This window comes from Mobula hypostoma, chromosome 6 (assembly GCF_963921235.1).
Source record: "Mobula hypostoma chromosome 6, sMobHyp1.1, whole genome shotgun sequence".
NCBI classification, from domain to species: domain Eukaryota; kingdom Metazoa; phylum Chordata; class Chondrichthyes; order Myliobatiformes; family Myliobatidae; genus Mobula; species Mobula hypostoma.
In genome coordinates this window covers 35,909,351-35,926,394 of record NC_086102.1, presented here as the reverse complement: position 1 = coordinate 35,926,394, position 17,044 = coordinate 35,909,351, and the positions used below count along the sequence as shown (strand labels likewise).

Genomic DNA, 17,044 nt, shown 5'->3' with positions numbered 1-17,044 from the left:
GAGTTAGTAACCACATTGGGATTGACCAGTTATAAACAGTACATACTCTTCCAATTCTATTTTCAGTTTTAACATGTAGTGTTGTTATAAGTTATAATTTCCAAGGTAATTTCCACATATTTTTGTTGAACAGCAAACTACTCCAACATATTTCTTAAAGTACGAAATTCCTTCAGGTGACTATGACTGACGTACCGTCAGTTTGTTTCCACAAGATGTAGAGTTAACATCACTGATGGGAAATGAGAACTTAAGAACAGGAGGAGAAGTTGATGCATCCACCGTTCCATGGCAATTTGAATTTTCTTTGTGGTTGTTTAAAGCCACCTGACTTTCATTATAACCAGCAAAGTAAATTGGGCACAAAAAGATTGACAGCTGAACATCTTGTGTTCCACAGACCACTTTGATATCATCGTTACCTGTTAAAAATACAAAATATATTTTCGTATCACATTTGCAGTTTCTGACAGTTTAGAAGTTGCACCATTATTGTTTTATGGCTGATACTTGACAGAATGTTTTTAAACATGGAGCAGGTTATTGACATGTCATCACTCCCATGAGATCGTGACTTTGAGTCCAGACTTAAATCATTCCCTAGTATCACTTGCATTTCTTTCAATAGCTAACCACCAAGTATAAACTACAGCAGACCTGTGTGCCTGCTCCAGGCAGGATAAAATCATAGAGCTTGGAATCCACCAACCAGCATCAAGGAGAGCTCTCCAGGTCTGAATCTGTTAAGTTAAATTATCCAGAAGAAAGAATGGAAAAGAACTGGATTATAACGTTAGAGGGAATGGTTGATAACGGCATGTTATACGAAAAGTTAAAGTCTTTGATTTCTAATTTTGCCCACACTGATTTCTGGACTTGTCTTCCTTACTAGTCCAGATCTATACTTGATCTGTTTGGATGATGAACCCTTTCTGTTGCTGCTTGCAACTTCTTGTTGTATCTATGGTAGGAGATAAATGGATATGTTGGATAAATGAAGATTTCGTTTTCAATTTCTGCAAATCTTTCACCAAATACTATAGGACATCGTGCTTGCTCAGTTATATATTGTCATATGCTCAGTAAAATTTCATTTTCCTGCAGAAGTTGTATTTGTAAGCTTCACAGAAGACTTAATAATTGAAACTTAATTTCTAAATATTATTAGTATTCATTAAGGTGCATTGGAGTGTAAGCAAAATGTATTAATTTAGAGCTACAGTGAGGAACGGACCATTTCGGCCCAACGATTTGCAATGCCCAGCAATCCACCTATTTAACCCTAGCATTTGTGAATGACTGGCATTGCTCAAATTGCTTTCACAGGCAAACAATTCATCTTATTTTATATGCGCCCATGTCTATTGATTCGGCCAAATTTTGCATAATATTATCCCAAAGCAATCACTATATTGAATTCTTAACACAGATAATATTGGCTGCATAAACAAACAGTGTGTGCAAGTAAATGTTTCCTGTCACGATTTTCTTATTTTTTTAATATTTCCACCCCTGCAGTTGTGTGCAACATTACAGACCTTGCAAGTGCCTGTTATTCCACCCCCATACACCTTCTTCATAAATAATTAAAGGACAGAAATGTAATAACAAGGTTGAGAGACATTTCAGGGAAAACGTTCATTTGAAGAATGATGGAGTCTAGGGCTTACTGCTTGAAAGAAGGCGGTAAATCCTTATTACATTTTAAAATTATTATGATTGTACCTTGATGTGCTGTAGACTACAGGCAATGACTAAGAGCTGGGATAGAATTAGTTTAAATAGCTCCCCTATTTTACATGGCAAGAACATGATGTTCCAAATGAACTCCTTTAGTGCCCAGTAACCGTGATATTTTGTTTCAACCTTGTCCCAGATTTCACCAGTATCTGCAACAGCATCATACAGAGGCCAATTTTGGCCCATGTGAAAACTTTCTAGCAAAGGCTATCAGTTGTGGTTTTGTGCCGTGGCATTCGACTGCTTCTGTAATGTGAATAAATTCAATTAACTATATGATCAGATACAATAACGAACAGGATCGAAATAGCAAGAGAGAATCACTAACACAAGATTTCCTCGTGTTTGCGTTTTTAAAATCTGCAGATGCTGGAAATCCAAAGCAACACACACAAAATGCTGGAGGAACTCAGCAGGCCAGGCAACATCTATGGAAAAAAGTACAGTTGACGCTTCGGGCTGAGACCCTTCATGAGGACTGAAAAGAAAGATGAGAAGTCAGAAGAAGAGTAAGAAGGCAGGGGGAGGGGCCCTCCTCCCCACTGTTTACTCTTTTCCACGGATGCTGCCTGGTCCTCTGAGTTCCTCCAACATTTGTGTGTGTTGTTCTAAATAGCAAGAATATCTTTGGAAATGCTGTGAGTGGGCAGGAATCTCTGGCAAGTGAGAAAACACTTGCACTGGCATAACTGAAGAATGTAAAGATGATTGATCTTATAATTTAATATTATAGATCTCTTTTTTTAATGGGATTACCTGGAAGTCGATAGGTTGATCCACAGTCTTGACCGTAAATGCTAAGAGTTTGAGAATATGTTTCCTTGAGAAGTATAATACCAATTAATGAACAGATGGGAAACAGCATCTTCTCTGTTTAATAGTCAAACACCTGTAAATAAAACACAAACTAAAAAAAAATTGCCAAGGTTCCACCAGACATACATCTCATTAAGCACCATTTCTGCTTCTTTTCATCATTCCATTCATAGTGAGGAAAATACAATTGGTCCCAATTTTTTTGGCAATACCTCTGTATCTACCTTTAAGTTCTCAAGGACACCTTCTCACTCAGTTCTCTTTCCTTATCTCCAATCTCGCTGTTTACCCATGATCACGCTGTTCTCCTGCTGAGTTATCGTCCAGATATCTGTTGTCTTTTAAATTATGTAAGCCACTTGAATGGCTCAAGTACTTGGCTCTTGTTACCACCAAGTTTGAAAAGAGAAGGGTAAAAAGACTTAGTGATCATATAACAACATATAGAATTACAAATCAGGATTAGGAATAGGATGATTCAACTTTAACCTCAACTTCACATTCCTGCCCACCCTTAAACATGATATTCATCATCCTCCTGCTTGTGAAGAATCTGCCTACCTCTCCTCATTCACTCTCTTCTCTCCCATTTACACGTGCCCTGGGAACTCCATAGGTATACAAAATTATGAGGGATATGGATTGGATAAACACAAGCAGGCCTTTTCCATTGAGGTTTGGTGAGATTAGAACCAGAATTCATAGGTCGGTCTGTCTGTCTATCTATCTGGCCCTTTGAGCCGCACTGCCCAGCAACTCTCCACTTTAACCCTAGCCTAATCATGGGACAATTTATAATGATCAATTAACCTGCCAACTGGTACGTCTTTGGACCGTGAGAGGGATCTGGGGCATCTGGAGGAGACCCACGCACTCACGGGGAGGAACGTATAAACTTGTTACCGAGAACACTGGCATTGAACTCCGAACTCCGAAGCCCCAAGCTGTAATGTCATTGTGTTAACTGCTACACACCCGCGGGATGAAAGGTGAAATATATAAGGGGAGGATGAGGGGAAGCTTCTTCACTCAGGAGGTGGTGATAATGTGAAACGAGCTGCTGGCAGAAGTGGTGGATGCAGGTTTGATTTCGACCCTTCAGAGAAGCTTGGTTAAGTACACGGATGGGAGGGGTACGAGGGCTATGCTCTGGGTGCAGGTCAGTGGGACTAGGCTGTAATAATTTGGCTTGAAGGAGGTGGGCCCTAAGGGCCTGTTTCTATGCTGTGGTGCTCTATAACTCTATGATGCAATAGCAAATACCGGCTGGAAACTTCAGAGTCCCAAGATCAGAGAATATAGGGAGTGATCTGCCATCAGATAGGTTTCTTTGAGTTACACAGGTATTAGTCTCAGTAAATCTTTGGGCTTTCTCAGAACCCATAAATGCAGAGTTGCTTCTTATGGTACTGTTGTACTATCATCAGCTTTCTGTTATCAGAGTGTAGTGTGCTCCCTTTAGATATTTTTTCTTGTATCTAATGTGTGTATTAGGGGACCGGTGAGTTCTGGGTTGGACATCCTGCTCGCTTAAGGAAGGTGAAGCGTCTCTCATAGCCTCTCCTTTCCAGGTATGGTGATCGTATGGGACCACTGGTTGGCTTGTCATGCAGGAGGTTGCTTGCATATGGCCTCTTTCACACTAGTGTGCCTCACATGGTGTCCTTGTTCTTACTGAGTTTGCCGTGTCATGGCGCAGGTGCGACCGAGTTCCAGCGGTACAACCGGGCGGACAGGCTGGGCTCATCTGCCTTGGTTGGCAGCCGGCCTAGGAGAAGGACAGCTCCGATTCCAAACCCAGGTAGGTGGGACTCGTTAGCCTTGCTGGTCAGTCTGTCTAGGAGAAGGAAAACTCCAATACTCAACCTACAGCCTTGTGGTTGCCGCAGTCATCGCAGCTCGCTGTGCCATTGTGGAATGTCCCCCAGCCTAAGGAGCGGCATCAGTCCACGTGCAATGATCCTCACTATAAACCTACGCCATGCAGGCGGGAATAAAAGTCCTACAGCGATGGAGTTTACTCCTTCCTGATCTTCGCAAGTGACCAACCAGCCATCATTGTCAGCAATGTGTATATTCAGTGACCACTGACTCATAGAAATGAGTTGTAGACAAAAAGAAATTGTTGGTAGGGAATGAAAGATAGGGCAGTTCGATCCAGCTGAACTCTACCTCTCCACTAATATTAAAGAAAGGTTTGGCCAACATCTTCAGGTGTTTCTGCTTACACAGTAATTTACTCCATCGAGGCAAAAAAGAAGTAACTAATCATTCTCATGATAGTAATCAAACAAATAATAATGATATATAACAAAATTTTGGTGACATTTTTGAATAAATTCATAGTAATACGTAATCATCTGTCGTACAAATTGCAATTTGATAACTAACGCAATTTAACAATAAAATCAGAAAAGTAAGTTAAATAGATGTGGGTAAATTACAATAACTACACTTTTTAATCTGGATATTTGGCAGTATATGCAGCCATACTCTGAAGTTAATTTGATAACTAACACAATTTAACAATAAAATCAGAAAAGTAAATTAAATAGATGTGGATAAATTACAATAACTACACTTTTTATCTGGATATTTGGGAGTATATACAGCCATACTCTGAATTTTAATAGGCATCCATTAGTCTCATGAGACCATGGATTTGCGCCTTGGAACGTTTCCAGGGCGCAGGCCTGGGCAAGGTTGTACGGAAGACCAGCAGTTGCCCATGCTGCAAGTCTCCCCTCTCCACGCCACCGATGTTGTCCAAGGGAAGGGCATTAGGACCCATACAGCTTGACACCTGGTGTCGTCGCAGAGCAATGTGTGGTTAAGTGCCTTGCTCAAGGACACACGCGCTGCTTCAGCCAAGGCACGAACTGGTGACCTTCAAATCACTAGACGAATGCCTTAACCACTTGGCCACGTGCCAACTCTGAATATTAATGGTAGTATTACATACCTGTAGGCTTTGGCCCCTTTTCTCTCTTTTTCCAAAGACATTGGTTTTTGCGTTAAGTGAGTGGTGGAGCTGAAGCCTGTCATTACTATGGGTCATCAGAGCTGAACCTTGCTGTGGATCAGCTGCCAGCACTTTGTCACTCCAGAGACCTGAGCATGACTATCCAGACTGACTCGACGTCACAGTAATAAAGTTCTGCTATTCCATTTAAATTCCATTACTTTTGGGTGAAATATTTAAAAAAACGATGTCACCCATTCTTTTAGATGGACTTTAAAATTCCCCAAGCACTCAAGGGTGGAACAAATTGTATTACACTCCGTGTCCTAGTCAATTACCCTCAATCAATACAATACTTGCAAAATATATAGTCTGGTCATTATTCCCTAGCTGTTTTGGTGAGGTTATTGACAGTCGTTCCTGCATGGCTACAGAGGCAGCACTCTCACAGTACTTTTTCATTCTCTATAAACTATTTTATAATGTTCTGAAGGCAGTGCGAAAGGCATAATATTTTTTCGCCTTTTCTCTTCTGAAGGGACAATATGTTGCTGATAATGCAGCCGTATAGTGCTCATGCTAAAGAGAATATTAGTCATAGGTGATTCCAGAGGATGAATGTCAGCCACCATTTGACAGCAAGGGAAACATTCTGAATCTACATCTATCTGCACCCAGTACAGTTTTCACATATGTATTTTGCAATCACAGCTACAGAAGAGCTTTAATGCCAGTTCTGGTGAGGAAACTGCTCTTAACATCAGAATCAGAATCACAAAGCGAATCAAGTTTAATATCACCGGCAAATGTCACGGAATTTGTTGTCTTTGCAGCAGCAACACAATGCAGTGCATAAAAATAAAGAAAAAACAACGTGAGAATTACAGTCAGTGTATGGAATAGTAAAATTAAATAGGTAGTGCAAAAATAAAAATAAAAATGTAGTGAGGTAGTGTTAACGGGTTCAATGTCCATTTAGAAACTGGATGGCAGCTGGGAAAAAGCTATTCCTGAATTGTTGATTTGTGCCTTTAGGCTCTTGTATCTTCTCCCTGATGGTATCAATGAGATGATAGCATATCCTGGCTAATGGGGGTCCTTGATGATGGATGCCGCCTTTCTGAGGCATCGCTCCTTTAAGATGTCCTGGATACCTTGAAGGCTCAAGCCCTTGATGAAGCTGAACGAGCTCACAACTTTCTGCAGCTTCTCAGTGGTACATCCAACTGAAATCAGCTGTTTGCACATCAGGAAATCTCTAAATGGCTTGGTTAGCTAGTGCATGAACTTGGCTGCCTATCTAATGCTCCAGGGTTAAACATTGGACAATTTGTAACAACAGTCTTTTGTCATTTTGTTCCATGTTAAGACCATATGTTATAGGAGCAGAATTAGGCCAGTCAGCCCATCAGGCCTGCTATACCATTCCTTCATGGCGGATCCCGGATCCCACTCAACCACATACACCTGCCTTCTCGTCATATCCTTTGATGCCCTGACCAAACAGGAGATTATCAACCTCTCCCACAGACTTGGCCTCCACCATCGTCTGTGACAGAGCGTTCCACTGATTTATGACTCTCTGGCTAAAAGAAATTCCTCCCTACCTGTGTTCTAAAAGCTCGCCCCTCAATTTTGAGGGTGCCTTCTAGTTCTAGATACTCCCACCATAGGAAACATCCTCTCCACATCCACCCTGTCTATTCCTTTCAACATTCGGTAGGTTTCAGTCAGTTCCCCCCTCCCCACATTCTTCTAAATTCCACTAAGTACAGGCCCAAAGCTGCCAAATGCTGCTCACAGGTTAACGCCTTCATTCCCAGAATCATCCTGGTGACCCTCTGGACTCTCTCTAATGACAACACATCCTTTCTGAGCTATGTGGCCCAAAACTGTTGACAATACTCCGAGTGCAGCCCGACTAGTGTCTTGTAAAGGCTCAGCATTATCTCCTTGCTTTTATATTCTATTCACCTTGAAATAAATGCCAACATTGCATTTGCCTTTTTCACCACAGACTCAACTTGTAAATTAACCTTCCTGGAGTCTTGCACAAGAACTCCTAAGTCCCTCTGCACCTCTGATGTTTGAACCTTCTCCCCATTTAGATAGTAGTCTGCACTATTGTTCCTTTTACCAGAATGCATTATCATACGTTTTCTAACACTGGATTCCATCTGCCACTTTTTTGTCCTTTCTTCCCATTTGTCTAAGTCCTGTTGCAATTGCAATGCTTCCTCAGCACTACCTGCCCCTCCACCTATCCTCGTATCATCAGCAAACTTTACTACAAAGCCATCAATTCCATTATCCAAATCATTAACAAACAAGTAGTGGTCCTCATACTGACTCCTGAGGAACACTACTAGTCACTGGCAGCCAACTAGAAAAGCCCCTTTTATTCCCACTCACTGCCTCCTGCCTGTTGGCCATTCCTCTATCTATGCCAGTAGCGTTCCTGTAACACCAGAGGATTTTTTCTTGTCAAGCAACTTCATGTGTGGTGCCTAATCAAATACCTTCTGAAAATCCAAGTAAATGGCATCCACTGCTTCTCCTTTGTTCACCCTGCTTGTTACTTCTTTGAAGAACCCTATCAGATTTGTCAGACAGGATTTCCCATTACTGAAACAATGCTGACTTTGACTTATTTTCTCATTAGTCTCCAAGTACCCTGAAACCTCATCCTTAATAATGGATTCCAACACTTTCCCAACCACTGAGGTTAGGCTAATTGGCCCATAATTTCCTCTCTTTTGTTTTCCACCCTTCTTAAAGAGTGGAGTGACATATGCAATCTTCCAGTCCTCTGGGACCATGCCAGAATCAAGTGATTCTTGAAAGATCATGACCAATGCATCCATTATCTCTTCAGCAACCTCTCTCAGGACTCTGGGATATAGTACACCTTAACACCTTTGAGTTTGCCCGGCACTTTTTCCTTTGTAATAGTAATGGCACTCACTATTGCTCCCTGACAGTCATGGACCTCTTGCACACTGCTCATGTCTTCCACATTGAAGATTGATGCAAAGTACACAGTAAGTTCATCTGCCATTTCGTTGTCCCCTATTAGTACTCACCAGCATTATTTTCCAGTGGTCCTATATCAACTCTGACCACCTTTTTACTCTTTATATAACTGAAAAAAGCTTTCATAATCCTGCATTATATTATTGGCTAGTTTGCCCTTATATTTCATCTTTTTCCTTCTTATAGCTTTTTTGGTTGCCTTTTGTTGGATTTACAAAGCTTCCCAATCATCCAACTTCCCACTCACTTTTCCTACCTTATATGCCTTTTCCTCAGCTTTTATGCAGTCCTTAACTTCCTTTGTCAGCCACGGTTGCCTACCCCTGCCATTTGAGAATAACTTCTTCTGTGGGACATATCTATCCTGCAGTTTATGAACTATTTCCAGAAATTTCAGCCATCTCTGCTCTGCCGTGTTCTCTGCCAGTATCCTCCTCCAATCCACCTGGGCAAGCACCTCTCTCATGCTTCTGTAATTCCCTTTATCCCATTCCAATAATAATAGACGTGGCTTATGCTTCTCCCTCTCAAACTGATACCATAATAGTTTTTTATGGTCCATAATGTTGGACCTCCAATGGAAATTACTTCTCCAATGTTTTCTACAAGACAGATTTCTACTGAACCGTAGAATGGACAATGTGAATGAAGTTAAGCTGAAGAAAACTTCAGTGTCTAGATAGACCAGACCATAAAATAGACTGTGACGCTTTAATTTGAACTCCACTCTTGCATTCTTGCTTCTGAACATGATAATTTTTCCTTTTTCTTAAAAATTCAGAATAAAAATATCACAATATGCTCAAAACCAATGTTTACAACATGTAGAGGATCTGCCTAAATCACCCTTGTATGTAATGGGCCTGAGAATTCCAACTTAAAACATGTTACACTATTGAACAAGCAAACAGACAGTTGCAGTTTCTAATATACTTCATTAGTAAATTACAGATTGAATTAATGCATAACAAATAACATACCAGTTGCGGACAGTCCAGAAATCTCAGTGATGCATCTCTGTATAGTGCCGTCTAACTTAGAGATGTGTTTTCCATGTTGCAGCTCTTCTGCTTATATAGGGTTCTTCCCAGAACAGATTAAGTTACATTGATGTCAGAACATGACACTGTTTTTCATATTTAAATTTTAAACTAAAATTTTGTTTTTTTTATTATTATAGGGCACAAATATGCCTGAGGCAAGATTTCAGAACTAAATAAGGGACTTGTCTCCTCACACAGGTATAATGTTCTCAGCTATTGTGATACTATTTGAAAGCCCAAGTATTTGTTCTATTTACAATCAATTGATCCAAACAATATGGATTACATTTGCCTCCTTTTCTTTATCTTTTATCCACGTTCAGTTGTTAAGGGCTAAAATGGTAGATGTTCACAATTGTGCTTAAGTGAGCTTTGTGCATAGAAAATCAAAAATCAAATTGCAAAGGTTTGGTCAATTAAGATAGCCATTTAATGGTCAGTTCGTGCTTTTCAAGCAGCCAAGTACACATCACTCGTGGATCAGGTGACTACATTGTTGTTCTTGGTATAATGTCCATAAAACACCCCAGCAATTTTAGGAGCCTGTTTTGGCGAATTAAATCCAACCCTCCTTCCTCTTGAGGAAAGCTGATTTTGAGTAATAAGGAGAGAGCAGAAACTAAACAAATACTTGATGTCTGTTTCTTGAAAGTTAAGGAAAATCTCTTGGAAATAATGAAGGGCTATAGCTGTAGAATAAATAAAGAGCTCAAATAAATTGGTGTTAGTAAAACCCCAACATTAATACCTGCTTCTGGTTCTTGTGTTTAGTTTGTGCTGTGGTCTGAATCTAATAGTGTGAGTAAATCCTTAGAATTCTATATGGAATAGATCACCTCAGACCTGGTGTACATGATGTGGTGGTTTTATTTAACTTCACCATATTACCTCTACTAGCTGACGCCCAGCAGGCCTAGAGTTGTATCTTAGGTGATTAGGAACATTGACTGAGCCCTAGCAGAGTTATAAAGTTTCAATAACATTATGATTGCTAGAGCTTGTACTTATTACTTTGGTCATAAGACAACTAAGTAAAGGCAAAGTTAATAATGGTATAATATTTTATAACAATCTTGTCTGGCCATCTATATTAGTGGTTGTATTTTTTTTCCTTTTTGTGAAGAGGTTTGTGCTGAGTAAACACTCCCCCATCAATCTTCAGGAATCATGATAGCCAAAGCCAATTTTGCCAATGGAAACTATATCTTAAAAGAAAAGAAAGTGCTTCACCTTCACTAGGATGTGTAAAGCTGCATTCAGGCCCTCTAAAGTTCGCAGCTCGAAGTCTGAGGCAACTCATGCCATAACAGCTAAGGTAGTATGGTAGAAGGACAACAATTTCAATGACTCTTCCCCTAAGGTTTCTAGAAAAGCTCTCTTCCAATTCTGTATGTTTTCCAAAAATAAGAACCTGCAGGTTAGAAAAGACCAGGAACATGGCAATTCCATGCCAAGAGATCTTGCATTCTCTCTCAAAGCCATATCAGAGAATTGATTACTATGCTGCATATCACAGCCTGCGGCCGATGTAGGAAGGACATGGTGATCTGTATCCTGCCCATCTGTAGTGGTACAAGAATTTGTGTGTGGCCTTGGGAACAGCTACCATCTTCCCATGCAGCTTTAACTGGCATCCCTGGTTATCAGCTTGACCTACTGGACTCCCTCTGGGGAGGGAATTTCTCAGCTGGAATTTCTCATTGCAAAAATGATGGGAGAAATGTTCTGTGTTAACCTTGTTTCCTTGTTTATTGTCAATTTTAAGAACTCATTCAAATATCAAAGCTTTGTACCAGCTGTTTATGTACGTAGCAGATTGCCATCTTTACATGCCTGCACCCTGCAAGTAACTTTGTTTGTTTTGTATGGTAATTTTGGTGTTATATCTTGTATCAAATGCTGAAGCTCCCGACTTTGTTTCCTTGGCCTTGATTTTTGTGGATCATATACCTGACAGATTGATCCAGAGTTTAATGAACTGTTATGTCATGTAATGTTGGGATGAAGATTGCCTGATATCAAGCATTCACTTCCTGCAGCTAAATTAATTTCATAATCAATCTGAAAACAATGGAATAGAGACAATCACACAGACATATGCACATGATAGGCAATATCACAATATCACAGTCAAGCACTAAGAATGACAGATTATCATGTCTGCTGAATAGGCCATTGGCCAAAGGAGACTGCTGAAGCTGATGGAAAAATAGCATCACGAATTAATTGTCTTTTTGAAGTGAGGAGTTTGCAACATACAATGACAAAGCAGCCAGAGAGCATTTTTTTATGCGGTGTACAACATTCATGGCTTGAAATTTCCTTGGAGAGATAGAAACAGCAGTTATTCCTTAAATAAGAAATTTTGAACCCACTTCTAAATACAAAAATGTCAGATTTCCTGGGTGAGGTCACTTGTACAGCCACTCAACAGCATGTATATTTCTGTAGATGACATTGGAGGTTTCTGTTTGTTCAGCGGAATCTGAGATTCCTCTGTACAGACTTAAACACACACACACACACACACACTTTAGTTGTATGCTGGGGATCAGATGTATAAAACTGGAATACAGAAGTAAAAGAGCTTCCAAGTCCATAGTCGATGCTAGTTGGCACGAACTCTACCGCCTATTTGGAACGGACCTGTGGAAGTGCGTTAAGGCAGTAAACAGTGCAGTCACCGTTGGCTCATCACTGAATTCATATTGATGCATTCGCAGTCTAAATTTAGTTTTCAAATTACATGGGGTTAAACAAGAGCAGATTAATCACATATTCAACCCGGTATATGCATTCTGCTATCTAATTTAACCCAAAATTGCATCAATAACCTCGCTACATGTTTCATCACTAATTTTATATTATGTGATGGAATTATGAACATGTGCCACTTGAACACAGCGAGCAAGGAAACAAGTCAGACAGAAGAAATAGGCTCCTTCATCAGACTTCCAAAGAGTTTCAATAACCCAATGCAGTCTCTATGTGTGAGTGCTACGAACAATTATCAGCTTAGAATATTGAAAGAAGTAAAGGAGTTGGACTGTGTCCAATCAGCGAGCGGGAGCATGAGAAGAAATGACGAGTTCACTTAGGCATGCGGCTGAAAATTAAAGATGGCAGGGCTTTGCAGGAGTTTTCTGAGTTGGACTGGATCCAATCAGAGAGTGGGAGAACGAGAAGAAGCAGTGATTTTACTTATGTACGTGACTGAAGATTTGAAAAGGCAGTGCTTTGTGGCAGTTTTCGTTGTTGGACTGTGCCAAATCATTGAATGGGATTCATTAGAAAGGGCGAATAAAAATAAGATGGGGCAACCAGAGTGGCCATTGTGTGAATGGGTCAGTGTTGACGTGACCTTGGCTTGTCAGGCTTGGGTGAGGTGAGTATCTGCAAAGTTAATTCCTCTTCTTCTTTATTCTTCATTCCTCATCTGCTAGGGCACATTTAGTATAGTGAGAATGGCTCCAGGGGCTGTGTTTTGTTCTGTGTGTGAGTTGTGGGAATCCTGGGACACCTCCAGCCTCTTGGATAATCACACCTGCACCAGGTGCACTGAGCTGCAGCTCCTCAGAGAACATGTTAAGGAACTGGAGCTGCAGCTCGATGACCTTCAGCTCATACAGGAGACCAAGGAAGTGATAGCTAGGAGCTACAGGGAGGTAGTCACTCCTAGGTTACAGGAGGCAGGTGGCTGTGTGACTGTCAGGAGAAGGAAGGGAAGTGGGTAGCCGGTGCAGAAGGGAAGTGGGTAGCCCTGTGGCCATTCCCCTCAATAATATAATGTTTAAACCCACTTTGGATACTACTGGGGGGTGCTGCAATGATCACATCTCAGGCACTGAGTCGGCTGGTGTGAGTCAGAAGAAAAGAGAGGTGAAGAGGACTGCGGTAGTGATAGGAGATTCTATAGTTACAGGAATAGAAACAAGATTCTGTTGATGTGCTAGGGATGGCCAGATCGTATGTTGGCTCCCAGGTGCCAGGGTCAGGGATGTCTTGGATCAGGTTCATGAAATTTTAAAGAGGAAGGGTGAGCAGACAGAAGTCTTGGTACATATTGGCACCAATGACATAGGTAGTAAAGGTGATGAGGTCCTGAAGGAATATTTTAAGGAGCTAAGTAGAAAGCTGAAAAGCAGGATCTCCAGGGTTGTAATCTTTGGATTGTTTCTTGTGCCACTCGCCAATGAGAGTAAGAATAGCATGGTTTGATAGATGAATGTGTGGTAGATGAGCTGGTGCAGAGGGCAGGCATTCAAGTTACTGTATCATTGGGATTTCTTCTGGGGAAGGTACGACCTGAACAAAAGGGCTGGGTTACACCTGAACTCAAGGGGGACCAATATCCTTGTGTACGTTTGCTAGAGCTGTCTGGGAGAGTTTAAACTAATTTGGCAGTGGAATAGGAACTGGAGTGATGGGGCTGATGATGGGGTAGTTGGTTTACAGTCAGAGACAATGTGTAGTGAGACTGCTAGTTGCAAGGAGAGGTGATGATAAGGCAAAATTGCCGTCAACAGGATGAGTAGCAATGTAAAAGGGGACAAATCGAAAAAGGTGAGTACAGGACAGAAGGTGTAATATTTAACCATATAACAATTCCAGCACGGAAACAGGCCATCTCGGCCCTTCTAGTCCGTGCCGAATGCACACAATATGTGGAATAAGGTGGAGCTAGAGATCGGCAGGTAGAATATTGTGAGCATCATTGAATTATGGCTGAAAGAAGATTGTAGCCGGGAGCTAAACGTCCAAGGATACATGTTGTATCAAAAGCTGGTATCATTATTTATTCCACCTGGGTTTCTTAGTGCCAGTTCGCATTTTATTTCCTAAGAATTTTTTAAAGGAAAATATCAATGTTTTGTTGAAGTGTAATTGGATAAACCCATCAACTATAACAGTAGGAATTCTACACTATGGCCATTAGTTCTACAGCACAAATCCTGTGATATCAATATAATATGCAAGTGTCACATTCAGGATTATGAATGACTACTTGTTCACCATTCATGCTTTCCAACTTTAGTACTGGCAGCAAGGCCTTCTGAAAGGCCAGTGAAACTGTATTTATGCAAGCCCAGTGAATATCACAGGAGATATTAACCTGTCAGTACTATAGACTACTGTATATCGAAAATTTCCAGCAAGACTGCTGTTTTTGTCAGTGACCATCAGTTTATTAGGTTTTAAGCCCAGTTATAAAGTTTGAGTTTTCTTGTTATTAGAGTAAGACAATCACAAGTCAGGCCACGTGAAAGAATAACACAAGAAGCTGGGAATAGTTTTGATTTATGTCAAGCTGAAGAATGTTCTCTTGCATTGATTAGTTAACATTTTTAACATCTATGACATCGGATTGAAAAAAATAAACCCTGTGCAACTAAAGCACTTGAAGTAATAGGATTTAAGTTCATGAATACAGAAAGGAGATATCTGATCGGGTTGAATTGTTAAACAAGCTCAAAGTTAGTATCAAAATACAAATACACCATATACAACCCTGGGATTCTTTTTGTTGCAAGCATACTCAATAGAATAATAATGAAAGTACCAAGTGGGTGTTCAAACAGTGAGCACAAGACAACGACCTGTGCAAATACAAAATGACAGAAATAATAAATAAGTAAGCAATATATATCAAGAGCATGAAATGAAGAGTCGTTGAAAGTGAGCCCATAATTTAGTGTTGGGGTGAGTAAAGTAATTCCCTCTGTTCAAGAGCCTGATGGTTGAGGGGTAAAAACTGTTCCTGAGGCTGGTGGTGTAGGTCCTGAGGTTCCTCTACCTCCTTCCTGACAGCAGTGAGAGAAGAACGTGGCCAGGATGGTGAAGGTTCCCGATGATGGATGCTGCTTTCCTTTGACAGTGCTCCATGTAGATTAGGTCAATGGTGGGATGGAGGTGGGCCGGGGTTACCAGTGTTGGACTGGCTCTGCAGGTGAGGTAGTTGGGATGCAGTTGTAACTAGTTGCAAGTCATATTCCCTTGTTCATTCCCTGATTGAAGATTACTGAATTACATAATCCCAGTATTATGCTATTCCCCAAAATTCCCAGATTGTCCTTGTGGTTTAACATTCTGAGATAATCCACATTCTTCCACGCAGCCTATCATTTGTCTATCTTTTATGGAATACCTTTATGTGTGCTTTCACTTAAAGCTGTTACTGATTTTGCAAAGTACTGTTTTGAGAACATCTACTTGCAAAATATTTCCAGTACACTTTTTATATTGGCGATGTTATTAATATAGTTATGACTGTAAAGTGTTGTTTTTCTCAGAAAGACACTATATTTATATAGTGCCATTCTCATCCCTTTTAGAATAGCCGAAATTATTCTGTAGCCAATGAATAACTTTTGAAATACAGTCACAGTTGTAATATTGAAAACTCCACACCCGTTTGGTGTAAATCCCCCACAAAGAGCAATGCAAAGGTGACCAGATAATCTGCAATAGTGACGTTAACAAAGCTATTTATCTTCCACATCAACCTTAGAGAGCAGATGGATCTTAGGACTCTCATTTCACAAAGTAATTACACTGTCAGAATTGACAACACAAGTACTAAATACAGGACCTTGTTAATAGACTAAGATTATTATACAGAATGAATCACAATCTAGAAGATTAGTTATATATGACAGCTGTCCTAATCAGCTTCATTACAATTTTAATATAGAGAACTGTGTAGTTTGTGTTCTATTTAGATTACATTACATATGTTATTTTGAGAAGTAAGTAATTTAATATTCTCTTCGTCATCTTTATTCACTTGCTTTTCAATTTGGCCCATTTTGTTGCTTTAATAAAAAGGGTCAGACAATACGTGTCACTTCTCAAAAGGAGATAGGATAATCATATTGCAAATTATCCCTGATAACCATGACTCCTGAACGTATTTTTTTCTATTCCCTTACTATTTTTTTTGATTGGAATATCTGTATTACAGCCAACAAAGGGTAAAAAAAATTATGGCAGTGTATGAATTTAGTACTTGACGAAAAAAATAACATGGAAACAAAGATTAATCCCATAATTAAACATTTCATATTTAAAAAGGTGAAAGGAATTATTTTATGAATTCTTGAATATGTTTGTATACTGTTGCTCCAGTAAGTGATTTAACTATTGATATTTTAAAATTCAATTTAACTTGATAACAATCCTTACAAGTCTAGCTGGGAACTCTGGAATTTGGTAAGAATCTGCCAAAAAAGAATATTTCTATGAGGTGTCTGGTGGAAATTTAGTTCAAGTTCTTAACATGAGTCAGATTTATTTAGCTGTTATTCTTTTAAAAACTGTAGCCTAGAAATTGTTTTGCAGGGAAACGTTTATGTAGGCGTTCTGTGATCGAACTTTGACTTTAAATGCCGTCAGTCCCAAGTCAATCATGCCAGTCACAAAGTTGGTCTAGGCACTTCGGTGTGCTATTTAA

At 40.0% G+C, this 17,044-nt stretch overlaps 1 protein-coding gene across 1 annotated transcript in view; it reads right to left on the bottom strand.

The window, feature by feature from the left end:
• si:ch211-103f14.3 (zona pellucida-like domain-containing protein 1) overlaps positions 1-6,766 on the bottom strand; it is a 30,823-nt gene extending 24,057 nt beyond the window's left edge. Inside the window, exons 1-2 of the mRNA XM_063050178.1 lie at positions 6,673-6,766; positions 196-422 (exon numbers count right to left, since the gene is read on the bottom strand). Of these exons, the coding sequence (XP_062906248.1) occupies positions 196-422; positions 6,673-6,766 (321 nt within the window). The remainder of the gene's footprint in view (positions 1-195; positions 423-6,672) is intronic.
• Between the last annotated feature and the right edge of the window lie 10,278 nt (positions 6,767-17,044).